This window comes from Synchiropus splendidus, chromosome 7, assembly GCF_027744825.2.
Source record: "Synchiropus splendidus isolate RoL2022-P1 chromosome 7, RoL_Sspl_1.0, whole genome shotgun sequence".
In the NCBI taxonomy this organism is placed as follows: Eukaryota; Metazoa; Chordata; class Actinopteri; order Syngnathiformes; family Callionymidae; genus Synchiropus; species Synchiropus splendidus.
Window position 1 is genome coordinate 13,118,208 of NC_071340.1, and position 17,330 is coordinate 13,135,537.

The 17,330-nt window shown below is 42.0% G+C and overlaps 1 protein-coding gene across 3 annotated transcripts in view; it reads right to left on the reverse strand.

Annotated features, from left to right (window-relative positions):
- Positions 1–17,330, reverse strand: part of stpg2 (sperm-tail PG-rich repeat containing 2) — a 57,527-nt gene that overhangs the window by 20,954 nt on the left and 19,243 nt on the right. The window contains exons 11-13 of one of the 3 annotated variants that reach the window (XR_008415527.1): positions 9,215–9,380; positions 8,056–8,171; positions 446–640 (exon numbers count right to left, since the gene is read on the reverse strand). Coding sequence is in view for 2 of the 3 variants with exons in the window: in XM_053869915.1 (XP_053725890.1) it covers positions 515–640; positions 8,056–8,171; positions 9,215–9,380 (408 nt within the window). In the remaining variant the exon portion in view is untranslated. Of the gene's footprint in view, positions 1–86; positions 641–6,340; positions 7,322–8,055; positions 8,172–9,214; positions 9,381–17,330 lie in introns of those variants that run through there. The other 2 variants (XM_053869915.1, XM_053869916.1) reach the window with 2 other exon arrangements.

The window sequence follows — 17,330 nt, forward strand, 5'->3', positions numbered from 1 at the left end:
AGTGATTTGATTTCTTTCAAATGAACAAAGCATCATTTCCGTTCAGACATCTGCCAAATGAAGAAGTTGACGTATTTAGTGTTGTGTTGTGAAGTGAAACAGATGAGAAATGAACTTGTACAAAATACAAACACGCAGGCAAATAATGAAACATGCAGGTGACCAACCAAGTGTCGCCGTTAAAGTTAAGTAAACTATTTGCTAATATGGTAATATGTTTTTATTGTTCATTTAGTGAATCTAACAGTCCCGTCTCTTCCATTGAACTCTTCTTTATTCCTCTGGTTTTTACATGTAGTCAAATTAAACGATTCAAAATTGAGCTTCCATGATATCTATAATCCATTCTACATAACTGGCCGTCCCCATTAATATTCATGAAAATTATTCTTCCGACTAAATTAGAATTGAAATGTGATGACCTTCATGTTGACCTCTCACTCACCTCTAAACTCTGACCCCTGGAGAGCTCCAGGAAGTGCTGCCGGCCATGAAGCCATCGTGAGGGGCCGAATTAAATGTCTCGTGTCCTGTTCGAGGAGCCGGGGCGGAGCGAGGGGGGACACGGGTGACACAAGGGGTTGCCGAATGTCACGTTGAAGGTGCCCTTGAGCACAGTGTTCATCATACCCGGACTCAGCTGAGAGAGAGAGAGGGAGACACAGAGGCGACAACGGAGCACCTTTGAATATTTCGACAACATTTGGTTGGCAGATGTGAGGAATGAGATGAAAATGTTTGTGACTGTTTCAAATGAAAACATCAACAGTGAAACAGCATCAAACATTCACTCAACAGTCTTTTAGTTTCACACAAGCGTTTTTGACTGCGTACACTTCATGTACACGTTTATTTTCCCTCTCCCACCAACAGCCCCAGGAATTCACCTTTTTCTTTTTCAAAGGGCACTTTTTCTTTTTTCCACACTCATCCGTGCACACACACACACTCACACACACACCTTCCTCTCTGCATGAGGCTTTTTATTTCCTAACTGCACAGACACACATCAGTATGCCTGAGATGCAGTAGCGGGATTTAGCCACATTGGCAGGGTCGCTTAGATCTCAGTATTGATCCTGAAGGGAGAGAGGTTGCGGGTTCAACTCCAGGTCACCCTCAGGGTTGCCCAGGAGGTGGGCCGAGATTGGGAAGAGCCCTTGGAAGTGACAACATCAGCAGCATGGCAATGATGGGGAAGATTATGGGATGTTCACTGGGTCAAAGAGGGGAGAAGGGAAAGAGGATCCAAGTAGGGAGTAGGTGATTATGTTACTTGCTCTGGACACAGACGTGAACAAGTGCACACGCAGAACAGAGGAGGCAGAGAGGGATGCTAAGTCTTTCCCACAACACACATACATGTGCAGAACAAGCCACATAAAAGCAACAGAGGTTCAACTGCAGGGTTGAAACATGACTGCAAAGTTCGAGATGTGAGGATTTCGGCTCGAGGGAGGACTTAAGAGATGAGTAACACCACAACAAACAAACAAATGTGCCACTCGTCCCTTGAGATATGATACCAACCGAACTGGGGTGTAAGAAAATGTCGGCACGCTCAAATGACAAGACACTTCATTCCGCGATATGGCAATACTCGACTGTTTTATATTGTCTTGATATTTTAAGTTATCTATATAGATATTTAATAGATACTGCTGCATTTTTTTCTTTTTGCATGTCATCCACATAAAGTAATATTGCACTGCAATATCTCATTTTCCCCCTTAAAATGATCTGACTACAATATATTGCTGAACTTAAAGTATCGCAATACACTCGGGATATGTATCATATCGCAAAATACCACTATTGAACTGTTAGGGACTCCATTTGTTCCCTGTATGATAGGAGTCATGATTTCCACTGTGGTGCAGAAGAACAATGGCTGTTCTGTAAAACCAGAACAGACTCCTTATAATATGATAAGACAGAACACAAGCCAGCATGAGACTATATCCAGGATAACTAGTGATGGGAATGATGGAGATAAACAAAATGGCTGGCATGGAATGCAGCATAAAAAAAATCATTGGAAAAAGGAAGTTGTGCCAGTGGCGGCGGGTCAGTAGAGGGCGCATGAGACATCAGAAAATGAATAAATAAATATGTTTAAGCGGAAATAATATTGTGGGCAATGTTTGTACGTTTAGAGGAGCAAGATAAAAAGCAGGATAAATATATACACACTCATCGCATCATTGACTTATTATGGTCAAAGCTCCACAGGTGCAATAGCTGCTCTTCAGTGTAATAAACAGGACAATGTTGAGGCGTACTCGAAATTTTGCCCACAAACTATATATTCTAACCTTTCTGCCATCAGGTCAACAGGTTGACAGGTCGAATCATGGGAGTTGGAGACAAAATCAACATCAGACAAATCAACAAAATGGTGATCATGTAGACATCTTGACGTTGACCTTGGGCAAAACACAGAGTTTTCTGAAAACTTAAAATTAACATGTTTTACCCAATGAATTGCCCAATATTCCAACATTATATTATATTTAATATTCATTTATAGCTGCAGATTTTCCAGTTCCAAAGAATGAATCAGTGCTGTTCAGCTGTTGTGATATATTATGTGTATTGAGACGATCTGAATGTGCGCTCCCTAGATTTTGTTTCATCAGCTGCCATTGAGTTGTGCGGCTCTATAAGAGAAATGTGAGATATTTTACAATAAAGGAAGCAGATATCAGTCAGTATTTGTGTGGTCTATTTCCTGTAGACAGCGTCACATATCTGAAGTAGATGACAGTTTCATCCACCAAACATGTTTAAGTCACAGCATGTGTGTGTAATACAAAGAGTGAGTTGCTTTATGAAGATTCAATGTCAATTTTATTTTACATCATTACCAAAGAAATTCTTTCTAGAACTATTCATAAACATACAATAATCTGAAGCACATTGATATTTTAATCAAAATGAAAATTCGAAAACCTCTATTTTGACTTTGTTTAATGTGTATCTGAGGTTTTTATTCAACCAGACTGCAGATGTCCTGAGCAGGTTTTTTGAGACATCATGGTCTGCATGACCACATTGATGCTGTAAATAGTGAACAATCTCATCCTTGTATTTCAAATGTATGTAACCTTTAATCTGCAAAATGTCAGGCTATCATAAGTATTACTTATCTATCATATTACTATTACTTAGACAGATTAAACATACCATTATTTTGTGTCTATCAAAATCAAATGTCTGCTCTTGCAGTTGTTTTCATCTTAAAAACTGTGGTCATAATAAACACACAGTGAGTGAATCTAAGCAATTCAGCTCTCGATAAAACCATTTTTGAATTCACGCTGTGGTGTTTAAGACTGAATTGCGACTGATGGTGCATCACTGCCTCGCACTAAATCCCCATATTTCAGGGGCCAGCAAAGGACGTTCCTTATTTCTCTGCATGAAAGGTGGCAAGCCTGATTCTGTGCTCTGCCACGTCCACAAGTCTCTCACTGCCTTGCTTGTACTTCAGCTGAAGCACAGCCACGTGGGGCATCTATTTTCCATTGGAAAAATATCAACATCAAAAGAGGCGCTGCTGTAGAGCGCTGTCAAAATGGTGGAGAGTGTTGAGAAGTTTATCTCAGACAAGTCTGCCGGTTAACTGTGTCACAACATGAGACAAAAGAGATATTTAAAAAAGCAAAGCAGTGAAGGCTAATGAATATCATGCGTTTTACAGACTCCGCTAGTCAAATGTCACCCCTGTTTCTACATCGAAGCAAACGTTCAACTCAGACTGAAGCGCTAAAACACAGGAGGTCAAAGGGCAGAACGAGAAGATACGAAAATCTCCACTGTCTTGTAGCACAACAGCAAAGAACTGGTGAACCGAGTGGGAGGGCGGCAGTTTAAACACAGCATGGGGAAACTCTAAATGATAACATTAGGAATTTAACCTTGTCGAGCTTGTCAAGAAAAAAGTAGCGAGGCCGCGATGGTAAATTATCAGGCGGTGGTGCTTTCTCATTATGAGAAACTTTCGAAATAGAAAACCCTGTCAGGAGCACGTTTGGAGACAGAAACAGCCCACGGCTTGATGAAATGTCAGCAGTGTTAAGGACACCTTCTGCTCTGACTCATAATGAAAATCTCCGCTTTCAAGTTTGGCACTGTATGTGCTTTGCACCTTGCCAGGATATACAGGGAGAAAGATCACAGCCAGCATTTGTTGCAGCCAGCCAACGTCGAACAGAACCAAGAGGAGCCACCAAGGCTGCTACCAAGCATTACCGTGTAACTATCCCACACAATGACACATGGGTACTAATGACCATTGAACGGCGACTAATGCTGCTCAAGTGCTGAGTATTATACCTTACACACTTGTACGGATGGATGAACATGCGCACAGGCGCTAATGCTGTGAAAGGTGCTATTCACCTGCACTACCATCTGCTTCACGCCGCACACCAGCCGAGCCGATTTCAGCTGTTGAATTCAACTGTCCTCTTAAGCTGCTCCATTTGCATGCGTTTCCCGACAGCTCTCGCTCTCCTCCGTGTCGGGGCTTTCTCCTATTAAGCCTCGCATCCCGTCCTGCCTCTCTTATTACCATCATTTTGCGCGCCCCATGCTCTTCTTTCGCTTATCTCCTTCACAGTCTCCACCGCTTCACACCGTCTCTTACTATTTATAACTGCTGCTGTGCTATAGATTCACAGCTAATTGTCGAGCGTAGAGGCATAAAGTGATTTCAGAAAACTGCGGAGGCAAAAGCTAATTCGAGACGCATCATGCACAGCTTGACGGAAGTTAAAGCACAGCTCGCAAGTCTTTGTGTTAAAGGCCAAAATGAAGACAGAAATACCTCACACCACAGTGAGTCTGAATTCAATTTCCTTCTTCATAACTTATGACAGAATGCGTAGATGTCTGATATGACTTGACATGCTGGAGGATAAGGAGTTGGCAGAGGAGCCAGAGGCTTAACCAGTTGAGACTAACCCGTCACTTCATCGGGATATAAGCAGCAGTGGACATGAACACTACCAAGAAAGCAGTTTGCATGTCTGTTGGCAACTGCCATCAAACTTTGAAAGACCTCTGGGCAGTCGCAGAACCAACTCATCTGTCACAGTTCACTGAGTCAGTGACCCTGGCTGAAATGGTTTTCACCTCCAAGAGAAGATTAAATGAACATTTCTCAACCAGCAATTCTGACACTTTTGTTCAAGCTGAATGTTGTTGTTGGATTATGTATGGACCAGGGGTGAGGGGATGACATACCAAAAAAATAACAATCTTCACTAGAATAATTATATAGAATAACAAATATTTCAGTAGTTGAACAGGGGCAGAAGAAACACTTAAAAGTGTATAATTTTATTAAATAAATGTTAATGGCTGTTGGTAAAAAAAAAAAGAATGGAGACAAAAAGAAATTAAAATTCGAATAACTTAAATCAAAATGATCATTAAAAAAAAAACATAGGAAAGAAACTTGTAATTGTTCCCAGCACCAAATGTTACTGAAATGAGCGAGTTTCAGTGAGACGAACGTCCTTGAATAACACACGTTTCAATAAGTAATGAGAACATTTCGATCTATTTTATAACCAGTTTGGATTTTTTTGGACATTGATCTGACGCCATACATACACTGACTCTGGTAAAACACCCCCACACGTCCTCCACTGTGGAGTATTGAGTTTTACATTTCTGCCTCCACACCATGTAACTCTGAAAAACACAGGCGCAGCGCTAACAGCCAGAGGTCTCCAGAGGCAAAGGTTTTCTCAAACCCTGCATCCGTCTCACTGCTTGTGACCGGTGACGGCCGTAGAGAAAAAGCACACTGATGACCTGTGGTTGTTTGTGTGAATGCATGGAAAATGCTGAATAAATGTTCAGCAGTCGATATAGCACCCGCATGTGAATTATAACTCATTTTTTTACATAATTTTTTTTTTTTTTTTAATCACAAGAATCTGCAGGTCCTTTCTCCTAATACCCCAAAAATATTTTTAAAAAAGCATGTAATAGTAAAAAAAAAACAAAAAAAAAACATAGGGAGAAGGAAAACTTAGGGAAACAAGGAGAAAATAGTAAAAAGATCAGGCACTCCAAGTAAGAATGTGATTGTTACACTTTGAAACTGTACTTTTAAAAAATTGTTTTAGGTGGGTTTTTTATGGAAAAAGCCTCAAAAACCATTCATTACATCCGCTGCTAATAATAAAGGTGCTCTGCAAACGAAAAATCCAGTTGGAAACCCTGGGACAGTCAATATATATCATGAATATGTGGATATGTTCAGTTTAAACAGAGAAATGAATAATTTCACTAAATGTTTATTAATGGCCGCAGGGTATGACATTCAGGTAAAGAAAGGAAATACATTTTTTAAAAAAAGAAGAAAATAAAATCTAAAAATTCAAAATCAAAAATGAAATTAACAATAAAAGGTGTGAAATAAAACAACAGGGATACTTAAGCACTTGAACATAAACCTAGCTATAAGCTATTTTGCTTGAAAATATTTCGTCATGATTAGTTTTAGAGTTTCCCCCCAACCTAAACACCCGACCACTCATACTCACATTGACAGATAAAATATACTGAACAAACTATAAGCGCAATATGTTCCATCGCTCTGTTACCGTTTTGCCCAGTAAGAATAATATTTTCAGGACACTTTCTATGGGTCAGACTGGGTCGTGTTGGACGGTTTTGTTTTGCCTTTGGTCTCCATGAAGTCGGTATTTTGAGTGAATCTTCCACACAGGCTCAACAAGCAGCATGACAATGTCGTGAATTTATAAATGTTGTGCTAATAACTGATAATCATTTTGTTCACCTTGAAAAAAAAAACAGAAAAACCTTTTGCAATTGCTCATATTGTGTTCATAATATTGCTCCGTATACAATCACCATTCAGTTCACTTGGATTGTGGGAGGAAGTGCCTAAAGGAAAACCCACACAAGCACAGGGAGAAACTGCACTCACAAGCAGCAACCAGGTTCGCCTCAAACTTGTTGCTCTTTAAAAAAAAATACTAATATTTTCTTATTGCTTATCACAATATAAAGCTTTTTAAAATCAGTAATTCTGGAAAAGAACATCAGTTCAACGCAGTTCTGACAAAAGACTTCTATTGTATGGATGCAAATATTGGACGAGTACACACTCTTCAATTGGAGGGAGAGAAGACTTGGCAACAAGGACTATATATAAACTCGGTGGTGACAGCTGGAGTAGACTCCTGCTGAGTTGAGTTTAGTACTTCCTCCGTGTTCAGCATGGAGAATTGCTCAGTTTTGGGGCAGCACACTCTTTTACCACTCTTTGCGGCATTGCCTGCATGTAAAATAAGAATAAGAATAAGAATAAGAATAAGAATAAGAATAAGATTAAGAATAAGAATAAGAATAAGAATAAGAATAAGAATAAGAATAAGAATAAGAATAAGAATAAGAATAATATATAAGAAGAATAACTCAACTTTCTAAAACAAAAGCAAGAAGAAAAACACCTTACGGACGGATCTTTGCCAAAGAGCTGGAAAAAGTCAACAGCGTGAAAGGGAGAGAGAAGAGATGAATCCACACATAAACAGGCAGAGGAAGAATAATAAGTGCACTCTAATGGCATTACACAATGATGAAGTTTTGTCTTTGATGTTCACGACTGAAAGTCAGCAGGGGCTGCGAGGAACATAAGCTCTTTCAATAATCTCTCTCTGTGACACACACACACTCACACACACACACACACACACACACACACACACACACACACACACACACCAGCAGCAGCAGCAGAAACCCAAAGCTGTAATTTCTATTAAAACATTGAGAAATGGAGCAGAGAAAGATTAAGTCCTGGTTAAGTTCCATTACAACTGAAGTGTGTTTTGACAAGAAAGTTAATTTGTCTCTGTCAGTAGAAGACTGGCGTCATTATGTGCACCAGAGATATAAACTGCACGTGGCTCCAGAACCGTCTGTTTCGCCATCCATCTAAATGTCTCACCCTGAACTGCATGAGAAGGAGGAAGTATTTGGAACACAAGAAGTCAAATCAGCATGTACCTGATAAGAACCAGGTCCAGGGTTGCAGTTCCCGGAGCTCTTGAAGCGCTCGTCCCTGGAGCACATCAGAGACAGCTGAGGAGCAAGCTTCACATGAGGGTTGTACTTTGCAGGTCCTGCAACAGATCACCCAAAAAACACAGCTGTAGCAACAATATTCTGGACGGAACCAGGTCCTTTTTATTTTTATTTTTATTTTTATTTTTGACTGCACTTTATTCTGAAGAACTTTCCTAGTTGGTGGGATCCCCACTGACCCGGGCAATAAATTTGATTCTGACATAAATCACTGCATGAATGAAACTTGCAACACTTACTATTTGAAAGACATAAAACCAATCATCAAAGATGGCTGTGTTCAGTGCAGTGGATGGATTCAGATCTTGCTTTGTTTAGTTGATAGTTTGTCACAAATTTGTTGTAAAATTATGAACAATAAAGAAAAGGAAATAGATTTTTATAAAGAATGCAACACAAATCCAGCGAGTCGGGCTGCAGGCCATCGAAGTACTTCAGGAAATACTGTGCAAACGCATGTATTATGTATTCTGCTCACCAGTCAACAAACGGTGTGCGGAATATAAATATAAACAATAGCTAATCAAGCTACCTGTCAATCTCCTTGGACATTAGGAGTCGGAGCTAAATCCCTGAGAGATGTGACTAAGCTAATAAATAAATAAATATTTGCCCTTGTGTTGATGATATAAAAGCTTATTTATGAATCATGAAAATATGTTTTGGTATGATATCATGTGTGAGTCAGTGCACGCGTGTGTGTGTGTGTGTGTGTGTGTGCGCGACGGTCCCAAGTAGAAACACTACAGCAAACAGTCCAAATCTATTTATATGCAAATTGGATTTTGGTTAAACGGTTTGAGGTCCCTCCTGGGAGTCTCCTAGTGAAACGGGGTGAGTAATAAATTATCCAAGTAAGTCATGAATCTATCAATTTGAAACAACATTTTTCAATGGAAGTGTAATTGAGGTAAATATTAGGAGAGAAGCCCAGAGAGATGGAACTAATTGCGCTGGATGTTGCAGAAAAAGGTGGCGCGGCGACTTCTGTCTGTCGTGGGAGATTCCTCTTCAAACAACAATGTGCAATACTGCACGTGTGTGTGTGGGTGTGTGGGTGTGAGTCAGGGTGCGGCGATACCTGGTGAGCAGGAGTTGCGTGGAAGGAAGAAATTATCTCTTGCTGCAGCTGACAGGAAGCAGCTCTGTCTGATTTTGGCTTCATCACTTTTGGGTTCTGCGTATGAGTGGCTCTTTGTTTTCTCGAGAGCCCAGCGAACATTGTAGCTGTTGGGCGGAGGGGAATCCTGAGGATGGAGGAGAGGACAAGAGGGAGCAACACTTTTAATGACGTCCTTCTGGCCTGTTAGGGCTTTCAATACTGCTAGATTCATAGAGGATGTTCAGGTCTATTAAATATGTATATTATGTGGAAAGGAAGTGTCACTGTTTTCGACCCAAAGAGAACTAAGCAGTGGCCCTCCCCCTCCTTACAAAGTAGCTAACAGTGTCATTCTCCAGCTTGACTCCTCTACCATAGGCTTGGGTGGGTCCTACCAGTATATTTGCTATTGCTAGGACAGCGCTCTTCTAGACCGAGGCTTCAGATTTTATCCCTGGGATCTGTCTGGTTTGGGGGTCACCGCCCCGAGTCCTCCTTCCACCACAGGGACCACGGGACCTTCCCCATCTGTCACAGCTGTTCTTTCAACCCCTGATACTCCTCAGTCTTTTCATGTTCCTTCTTCCCGATGTTGCCAGCTTGTATCGCCACATACCACCACTGCCCTCTTCTGGTCTTCGTCCACCACCACCACCATGTCCGGTTGGATAGCCAGTTGGTCAGTCTGGAAGCTGTCCCACAGTATCTCTGCACTGTTGTATAAGCCGCAGGGCTCAGACCGCGAGAAAAATGTAGCGACTTATAGTCCCGAAATTTACGATGTACACAGTTTGCTCTCCAGACAACACAAAACCTTTGTAAGTGCAGGAGTTCCAGGACCACTGATCACACTGATGCACAAGACACGTGGCAGCTAGGATGATAACAACAACAACAAACATGGAGGAATCCCTGAACAAAAGCAAACAAAAGCATCTGTTTGCTTTTGTTCAGGGAGGTTTTTCGCAATGACCAGGGTTTCCACTACTCTGAATGTACTTGAAATTCTTATAAAACTGAAATTCTTATACAGATATTTTCAAGACATTAAAAGAGCTATAGTTTAAATAAGGTGATTTAAAAACTTGAATATAGACACCATCGTGATTTATTGTGCCATTGTCAAACAGATGCAAAATAAACAGATTTTGTTGTTTAAATGCATGTATGGGTCCATCATTTGAGATATATATGTGTGTGTGTGTGTGTGTGTGTGTGTGTGTGTGTGTGTGTGTGTGTGTGTGTGTGTGTGTGAGGCAGCAGAGAGATCAACTGTTCTCTTTGTATCATATACATGTGCTTTGCATCTATTCATTACAGAACCTGTAGAAGGAAAAGACATGTAGCACGAGTGCAGCCTGAAAATGACACCCATTCTTGCAACATCAGCTTCTACATAACAGAGAATAAAAGTGACATTGAAGGAAGAAATTTCAATTAAATAATGAGAGGAGAATTGCCCCTCATTGATTGGTTGTACACTTACACAATGATATGCACAGCTTTGGAAAAATTGCCACATATCTGTCATGTAACTCATGTGAAAGAGCAGTTATCCTCACACTATTGCAGCACAAACACCGGTGTGTAATTATATCTAAATATAGAGGACACCATCAATTTCACATGCAGTGGCAACCTGCTGGTCTTTATTCCTTTCCCACTGACTGAAACATAAGGTTCATTCATATCTGGACACCCACGAACGCTAATAAAACCTGGCCACATGTGAAGATGCGAAAAGTTACAATTTGTGGAGAATTTCATATAAGATTTAAAATTAAAGGGCCAAAGACAATATTATTTTTAAGTCAGTCATATGAATAAAATGCAAGGCATTTGACTATATCAACATTTATTCATATTGCTGCCTGCATCCCGCAAACACACCAAAGCCACGCTCATCTCAATTATTTATTTAACAACAATTATAATAATAAGTTCAACTGCCAATTGTAAAGAGTAGGTAGACGCTACAGGCACAAATAGCACGGACATTACACCGATAGCAACAAGTTCTCAAGAACGTACAATTTCAAGACGTCAGTGTTCACCCAGAGGCAGTTAAACAGCCGTCTAGATACTGAACCCAGCAGTGCCCAAACTCATTTTTTGCTGCTCTCCTTTCTCCGTGGTGACAGTATAACTGCACTCAATAACCACCTCTTGTTCTACTTTTAGTATCAATCCGTTCATCAGAGTCGGCCGGGAACATGCAAACAATGCACGGACTCCTAACAAGTAGCAGACAAGTACGACCATGAACCATGAACATCGTGACACCATCAACCACCACATATTTTCCAGATCGGATTGAGTTACAAGGTCATTCTTTTCAAGGATATAAACATTACTGCTGCAGAATTTTTAACACTTTCAATGAAGTTTTTTATCCTTTTCTACCAACTGGGCTGTGAAAATAGGACCAGTGCTTCATGAAACCTCACTGACCCATCACTAACTCCGCCATCCTCCGTGAACTTCAGCTCTCCCTCAGTCTCCGCTCATCCACACCACCCTAAAACCCAACACTACTTTGAAAACTTTTCTCTCTCTCAAAAAAAAAAAAACACCTCTTTCCAATGTGCACTACGCGGTTATGTGGAAAACAAGCCAAAACAGCAGTAATTTGCTTGTTTTCCTCCAAGGATAAACTGCTTAGTCATTTTGTGAGATCGGCACAGCTGGTGCCTCATCATGGAGGTTGATAACCATCTGCCTGCTTTTGCTGAAGGAGGTACGGCTGGTCTCATAAGGCTCTAATGAGGTTTTACACAGGTCTTCACTATAGATGGGACGACAAGGAAAAACCATATGGAGCCATTTGTTTCCTGCTTTCCGTTTTATCGGCAGCACTTACGTGAACAATTTGCTGACGACTGAAACATTACGCCACCTTTTGTCTAATATAGTGCTCATTTCTTTATTTACTTCTCATTGCAGTCTGGATCCTTTATGTTTTTATGTTTTGTTTTGTTTTTTGGGACCTCTGGCTCTTAGGAACAGACACATGGATGATTTAGCTCGCTCTTTATTGGTTGTGTTGAGTCAGGGATGGATACACAGTTAGACATCACATGGATATCTGGACCAAGTTTCGTGATATCATTGATCCATGATCCATAAGGACCGCCCTCCGTGGTCATTCAAAGTTGTGAATGTTCACATAAGGGCTGCATGGCAGTGGAAACACATAGAAGTGGCAACATCAGCACATGTGCAGAGACAAGCAGAAGCCAACCGGGCTACAGCTATTACTCGCTGCCACCAAACTCTTTGTTTGAGTTGGCAGCTCCATGTTTACTGCTGCAGCAGATAATACTCCGTTGTGCTGAACAAGGAGCTCATATTGATTCTGATGCTGTAGTCACATTATGAAGTCCCGTCTTGAACCCACTTCTGGGAGATGATCATGTGAGCAAGTCTTCAGGTGGATGAATTATGCCGCGTGTCCTCTGTAGCACTCACTGCAGACTTAAGAGGCAACCCAACGCTATGAAATTATGACCACTCACTGTATCACAAGGTGCGGCGCCCCCTCCAGGAGAGACAGAAGCAGAGGCTGAGTGGAAGATCATAGAATGTGTCAAGCCTTATTTTGCACTTGAAGGTGTTTTCAAATCATTTAAATTTGTTTTATTTCATAGGCAAACGTGTTTTTGAACTGAGTTATTTGTCTTGTCTTGTTTGGATTTTTCTTGGTGATCCGAAAAACATCAAACGTTTTTTTTTTTTTTTTTTATCCATTCAACATCCAATAAACTGCTGTTTCTGTTCTGCCTCTGGTGGCCCGAGTCCGATTCGCCCCCTGCTGTGCAGCCTCGCACCACTGCGCCTCAGGCGATGTCCCTTTTTTCCTCCTCAGCTGGCGGCGCTCTGTGCAAAATAGCTGGTTTGTGACCCACGACGAAGCAGGTCTCAAGGAAGTCGTCATGAGTCGCGCGAAAACCTCCGACGAACCTGCGCCACGGCTGTAATGGAATGTGGCGTTTCACAGCCAAAACTAAACATGAAAGACTGTTGTCATGTTTATTTTACAAGGAAATAGCAGAAACAAGCTGCGTAACATGGAGCATTTTGATTGATCCACACTGCTCTCACAACACTTTGTACTGAGTGAGAATACTGATGAGTGAGAAGATTTTTATCATTGAATTACTGTTCCAGACGTCAGAAATGATCAGTGAATAGTCTGGTGATCTTCAGTAACTTGGGGAAAATCAAGTTGCGTCTTTCCTCCTCGCTGTCCTCCTCATGCAGACAGCAGCACTGCAGCCACATCACAGCAGTGAAAACAGTTACTGTAGAGCGCAGCATTACTCATTTAAGCAAATCTGTCTGTCAATAAAATCAGATGGTTATCAGCCTAATAAAGGTGAAAACATGTGAGTTATCAAACATCAGCTCACATCGTGAGTCCCCGACCACTGCGCTGCGCTTCCGTTCCCGCGCACAATTTTCCTCAGATCCTTTCCTGTCCAGCATTTATCATGTTTGTGTGGAGTCGCGCTGTACACATAGTTTCCAGCATCTAGCACTGAGTCGCCTGAGGCGATAAGCTCACCACCTGCTGAGCGTTTCTCGAGATAAAGTGCAGGTCTCCGCGGCCAAACCCAGACTCACTTGTGTTCACATCTCGGACTTCTGAGCCAAAAATTTTTGTCTCGAGACAGAACCCGCAGTGTGAAAGCGGCCTTATTGGAAAGCTGCACTGACGTCAGGCATCAACACCTGGGTAGTTTGTTAGTGCATAATAAAACCGTTGTACTCATGTTACTTTTTGCACAGTATGTGTCTTGGTGAAGGCCACTGCATTGAATTGTAATGGATCTCCATCCAAGTTTAGACATTCATCCTGGTATCATCATCAAATTGGCAAAACCGACTCACTGCTAACATGGCTATTGTGTAAAAGGTCTCTAGACTACCACGCAGATTTCATCCACAGGGCGCAGGTGAATCATTGTCTGCCACTGCTCTTGAGCACGCCAGTGCACAAGAGGCGTGAGGCAGTCTGAGCAGGTTTCCAGTCCATCACACATGAGCACTCGACATAGCCACTTTGGAGCAACCAATGCTAAGAGAGAACCCGTGAAACACAGTTTCATGTAAACAGGGACAAGGTCTGGCTGTTAGGCAAGTAGTGTAGGTCAGGGGTCACCAACCTTATAGCGACAGCAAGCTACTCCAAGGGCATTGCGTGACCCGAAGGGCTACACTTCTGAAATCCTGATGTATAAAGGATGATAAATGATATTCCTCTGAAATACTTGTCTCATTGGCGAGTTTTCACAATAATTACTGAAGACAAAAAAGGCAAAATCAAACATAATAAGTTGGTTATTACATGGAATATATATATACAGTATATATATTTCTTTTTTTACGGCCCGTGGGTTACCCCCTTCCCCAGTTAACCTACATGATGTAGGTTCCTGGCAGCACTGGTTCACAGTGCTTGTTCTAGGTTTGGACGCCATCATCTCAAAAGTCAATCATCTCCAAGCTCCTCCATCCTAAGTAGCTATTTCTCCTCCAGGACACATCTTGTCCTGCACAAAACTGTCCCTCTTGATGACACAGAATATCTCCTTCATGCTGCCAAAATATCAGCGCCAGTACGTCTGCGATCCTGTCCTGTAATTAGGAAACAGTTATGGTTGCCAGTGTTTGGATGCCCCACAGCTGGGCCCCCTCTGAACCTCGTGCCACCCAGCAGTTGAGTAAACACTCAGCCCGGGTTCCTTACATCTTATTAGGCTCAGCTCTCCCACTTGTCCTGCTGGCCGCCTGCCTTACTAGCGGTCTGCTTAGCTCCTAAAATCATCACCTGCTACAAAACAGCTGTGTGCAACAAAAGCCAGACAAAGCCCACATCTGCTGTATATAAGGGATCCTCTCCCAGGTGGCCATGCTCATGCATGCACACAAACAAACACTCCATGCATCTGCTGGCCACAGCTGGAGCCTCATGCTGCGTGCACCAGCACGCTGGACACTGCTGGTGACCGCAGCAGCCCATTACACACATGAGCAGGCACGTAGACATTAATAGTGGCTAATTGGAAACTGTGAATGATAGTGTACGCCAGGCTGAAAAAGAAAACACATTGGTTAGTGCCTCTGTTATCCACCAGAGTCACTGGTGAATTCAGAAGAGATGCCTAGTATAATTTATAACCTCATAGGAGCTAATAAGCAGGTCCTTGGGTTGGTGTTAGTTCTCAACATTAGCCTCAGGACAATAAGGGCATTTCATTTTTGGCCTCATGATAAATCCATCATGACAGTGCAGCTGTGACACGATCCACCTAAGAGTTATAAAGGAGACACAACTGCATTCACACTCAGAACTAAACAGACCAAGAGAGCTGAAAAGTATCATGAAAATTAGAAAGTGAATTTACCGCCGCAGTTGATGTGAATAATAAAGACTCCAAGGAGATACCAGAACCACGTTGACACTGAGAAACCAGTTTCGTTTAAGTGACTTGTTACTTTTAAGTAATGTGAATAATTCAAGTAGAAAATTGAGGAATACGTGAGGAAAACTTGACATTTTTCCACTACACAACACCACGTCACACTTGTCCTATAGCAACTGTGTCAGAACCCGTTCCTAAATCCTGCCCCTCACCTTTGTAGTCCCCCATAAACAAGCTCCCTCATATCTCAGCTGCCTCTTCAAACAGCTCACACCCTCCTGAACACTTCCACGCTCGAGTCCTTACGTGCCGCCCATCTCTCATCCCTCCAGCCATCTGTCTATCATGTGACGAAGATCCTTGCTCTTCCCTGCCACCCGACTCTAAAATGCACCCAGAAAGGCGATGCACAACCTCCTTACCCACTATGGAACTGCATACTGTGTTTTAATGTGCTCATATTTTAGCTGCTTGACTTCATATCGCACCACTTTCTATTCCTGTTTGTTGAGAGTCTTGACAGACACCTAAAAATGAAATACATTATTGTCGTCATGAATATTGTATGCACTGATTCAACCTTTTAAAGGACCTCACACTGCGGCGAACATCACCCTGACAGCTGCCAAGAAATCCACATCATACCTACAGCCCCGTTTTCATTTGCCTGTCCCTTAGTTGTCACCCACTCCCCCAAGTAGTTGCCGCAGTATGACAAGTCATTAGCGGACATACATCGTAAAAACCTAATGGAACTCACAGACAACAAGTCAATAGGTGACAAACACTAGATTTCTCTGCATTCTCCGGATTGCAAAAAAAAAAAACCTAAAAAATGTATTGTGCCTGCGGCATCACCCTCCACGACACTGTCACAGTCTCTGACTCAATCGCTGCTCATTTATTTATGATATCCCTCTCTTTGGAGCAGAAATATAACATATGAAATATATGGCGCCGTCCTCTCTTTCCATACGCATTAAAAACCCATTGGTCTGTCATCAGCTGCCGTTTTTTTACGGATGATGCAAATGCCTCCATCAATGTCATTCCCCAGTTTGCCCTCTGAAGACGGGGATGAGAGGCAGCGATGGCGCTCCGTCCTTGAATTTGATAAATGCATGTTTAGCAAACATTAATTAGCTCAAGCACAGCTAATAGGACAGATAATTACATATTATGCGGAGACACTCTCTTTTGCATTCTGTCACTTCTTATTCACCTCCCACTGGCCCCCTTTTCGTTTTTGACGTAGACATGTTGCCTGCCATTTGTCTTGAGCGTAAAAACTTGTGCCCTGAAATCATGTTCCACCACATCAAATATGAGAAGATTTAATCTGCAGCTGCATAAAGTTGCAGTAAACTGCAGTAGCTCGTGCTCACACAAACATCTGTTAATGACTTTTGAAGGACGCAACCTAGAGGCGGTGATGGACGGATGAGGTTATGAAGAAGTCTCTATGGACAACGACAGGCAATGTGATGATGTCTAGTGAGAGGAAGTAGGAGGTGGAGAGAAGAGGATTGAAGGTCAGTCTAAACACGACACTGAATGAGAGAGGAACGGACGGAGGAGTGAAGGTGGAGGGAGTCCAGATGAAGACCGATGAGTTCAAGTATTTGGGATAGTCCAGAGTAATGGACAAAGATCAAAGGAGGCGAAGAAGA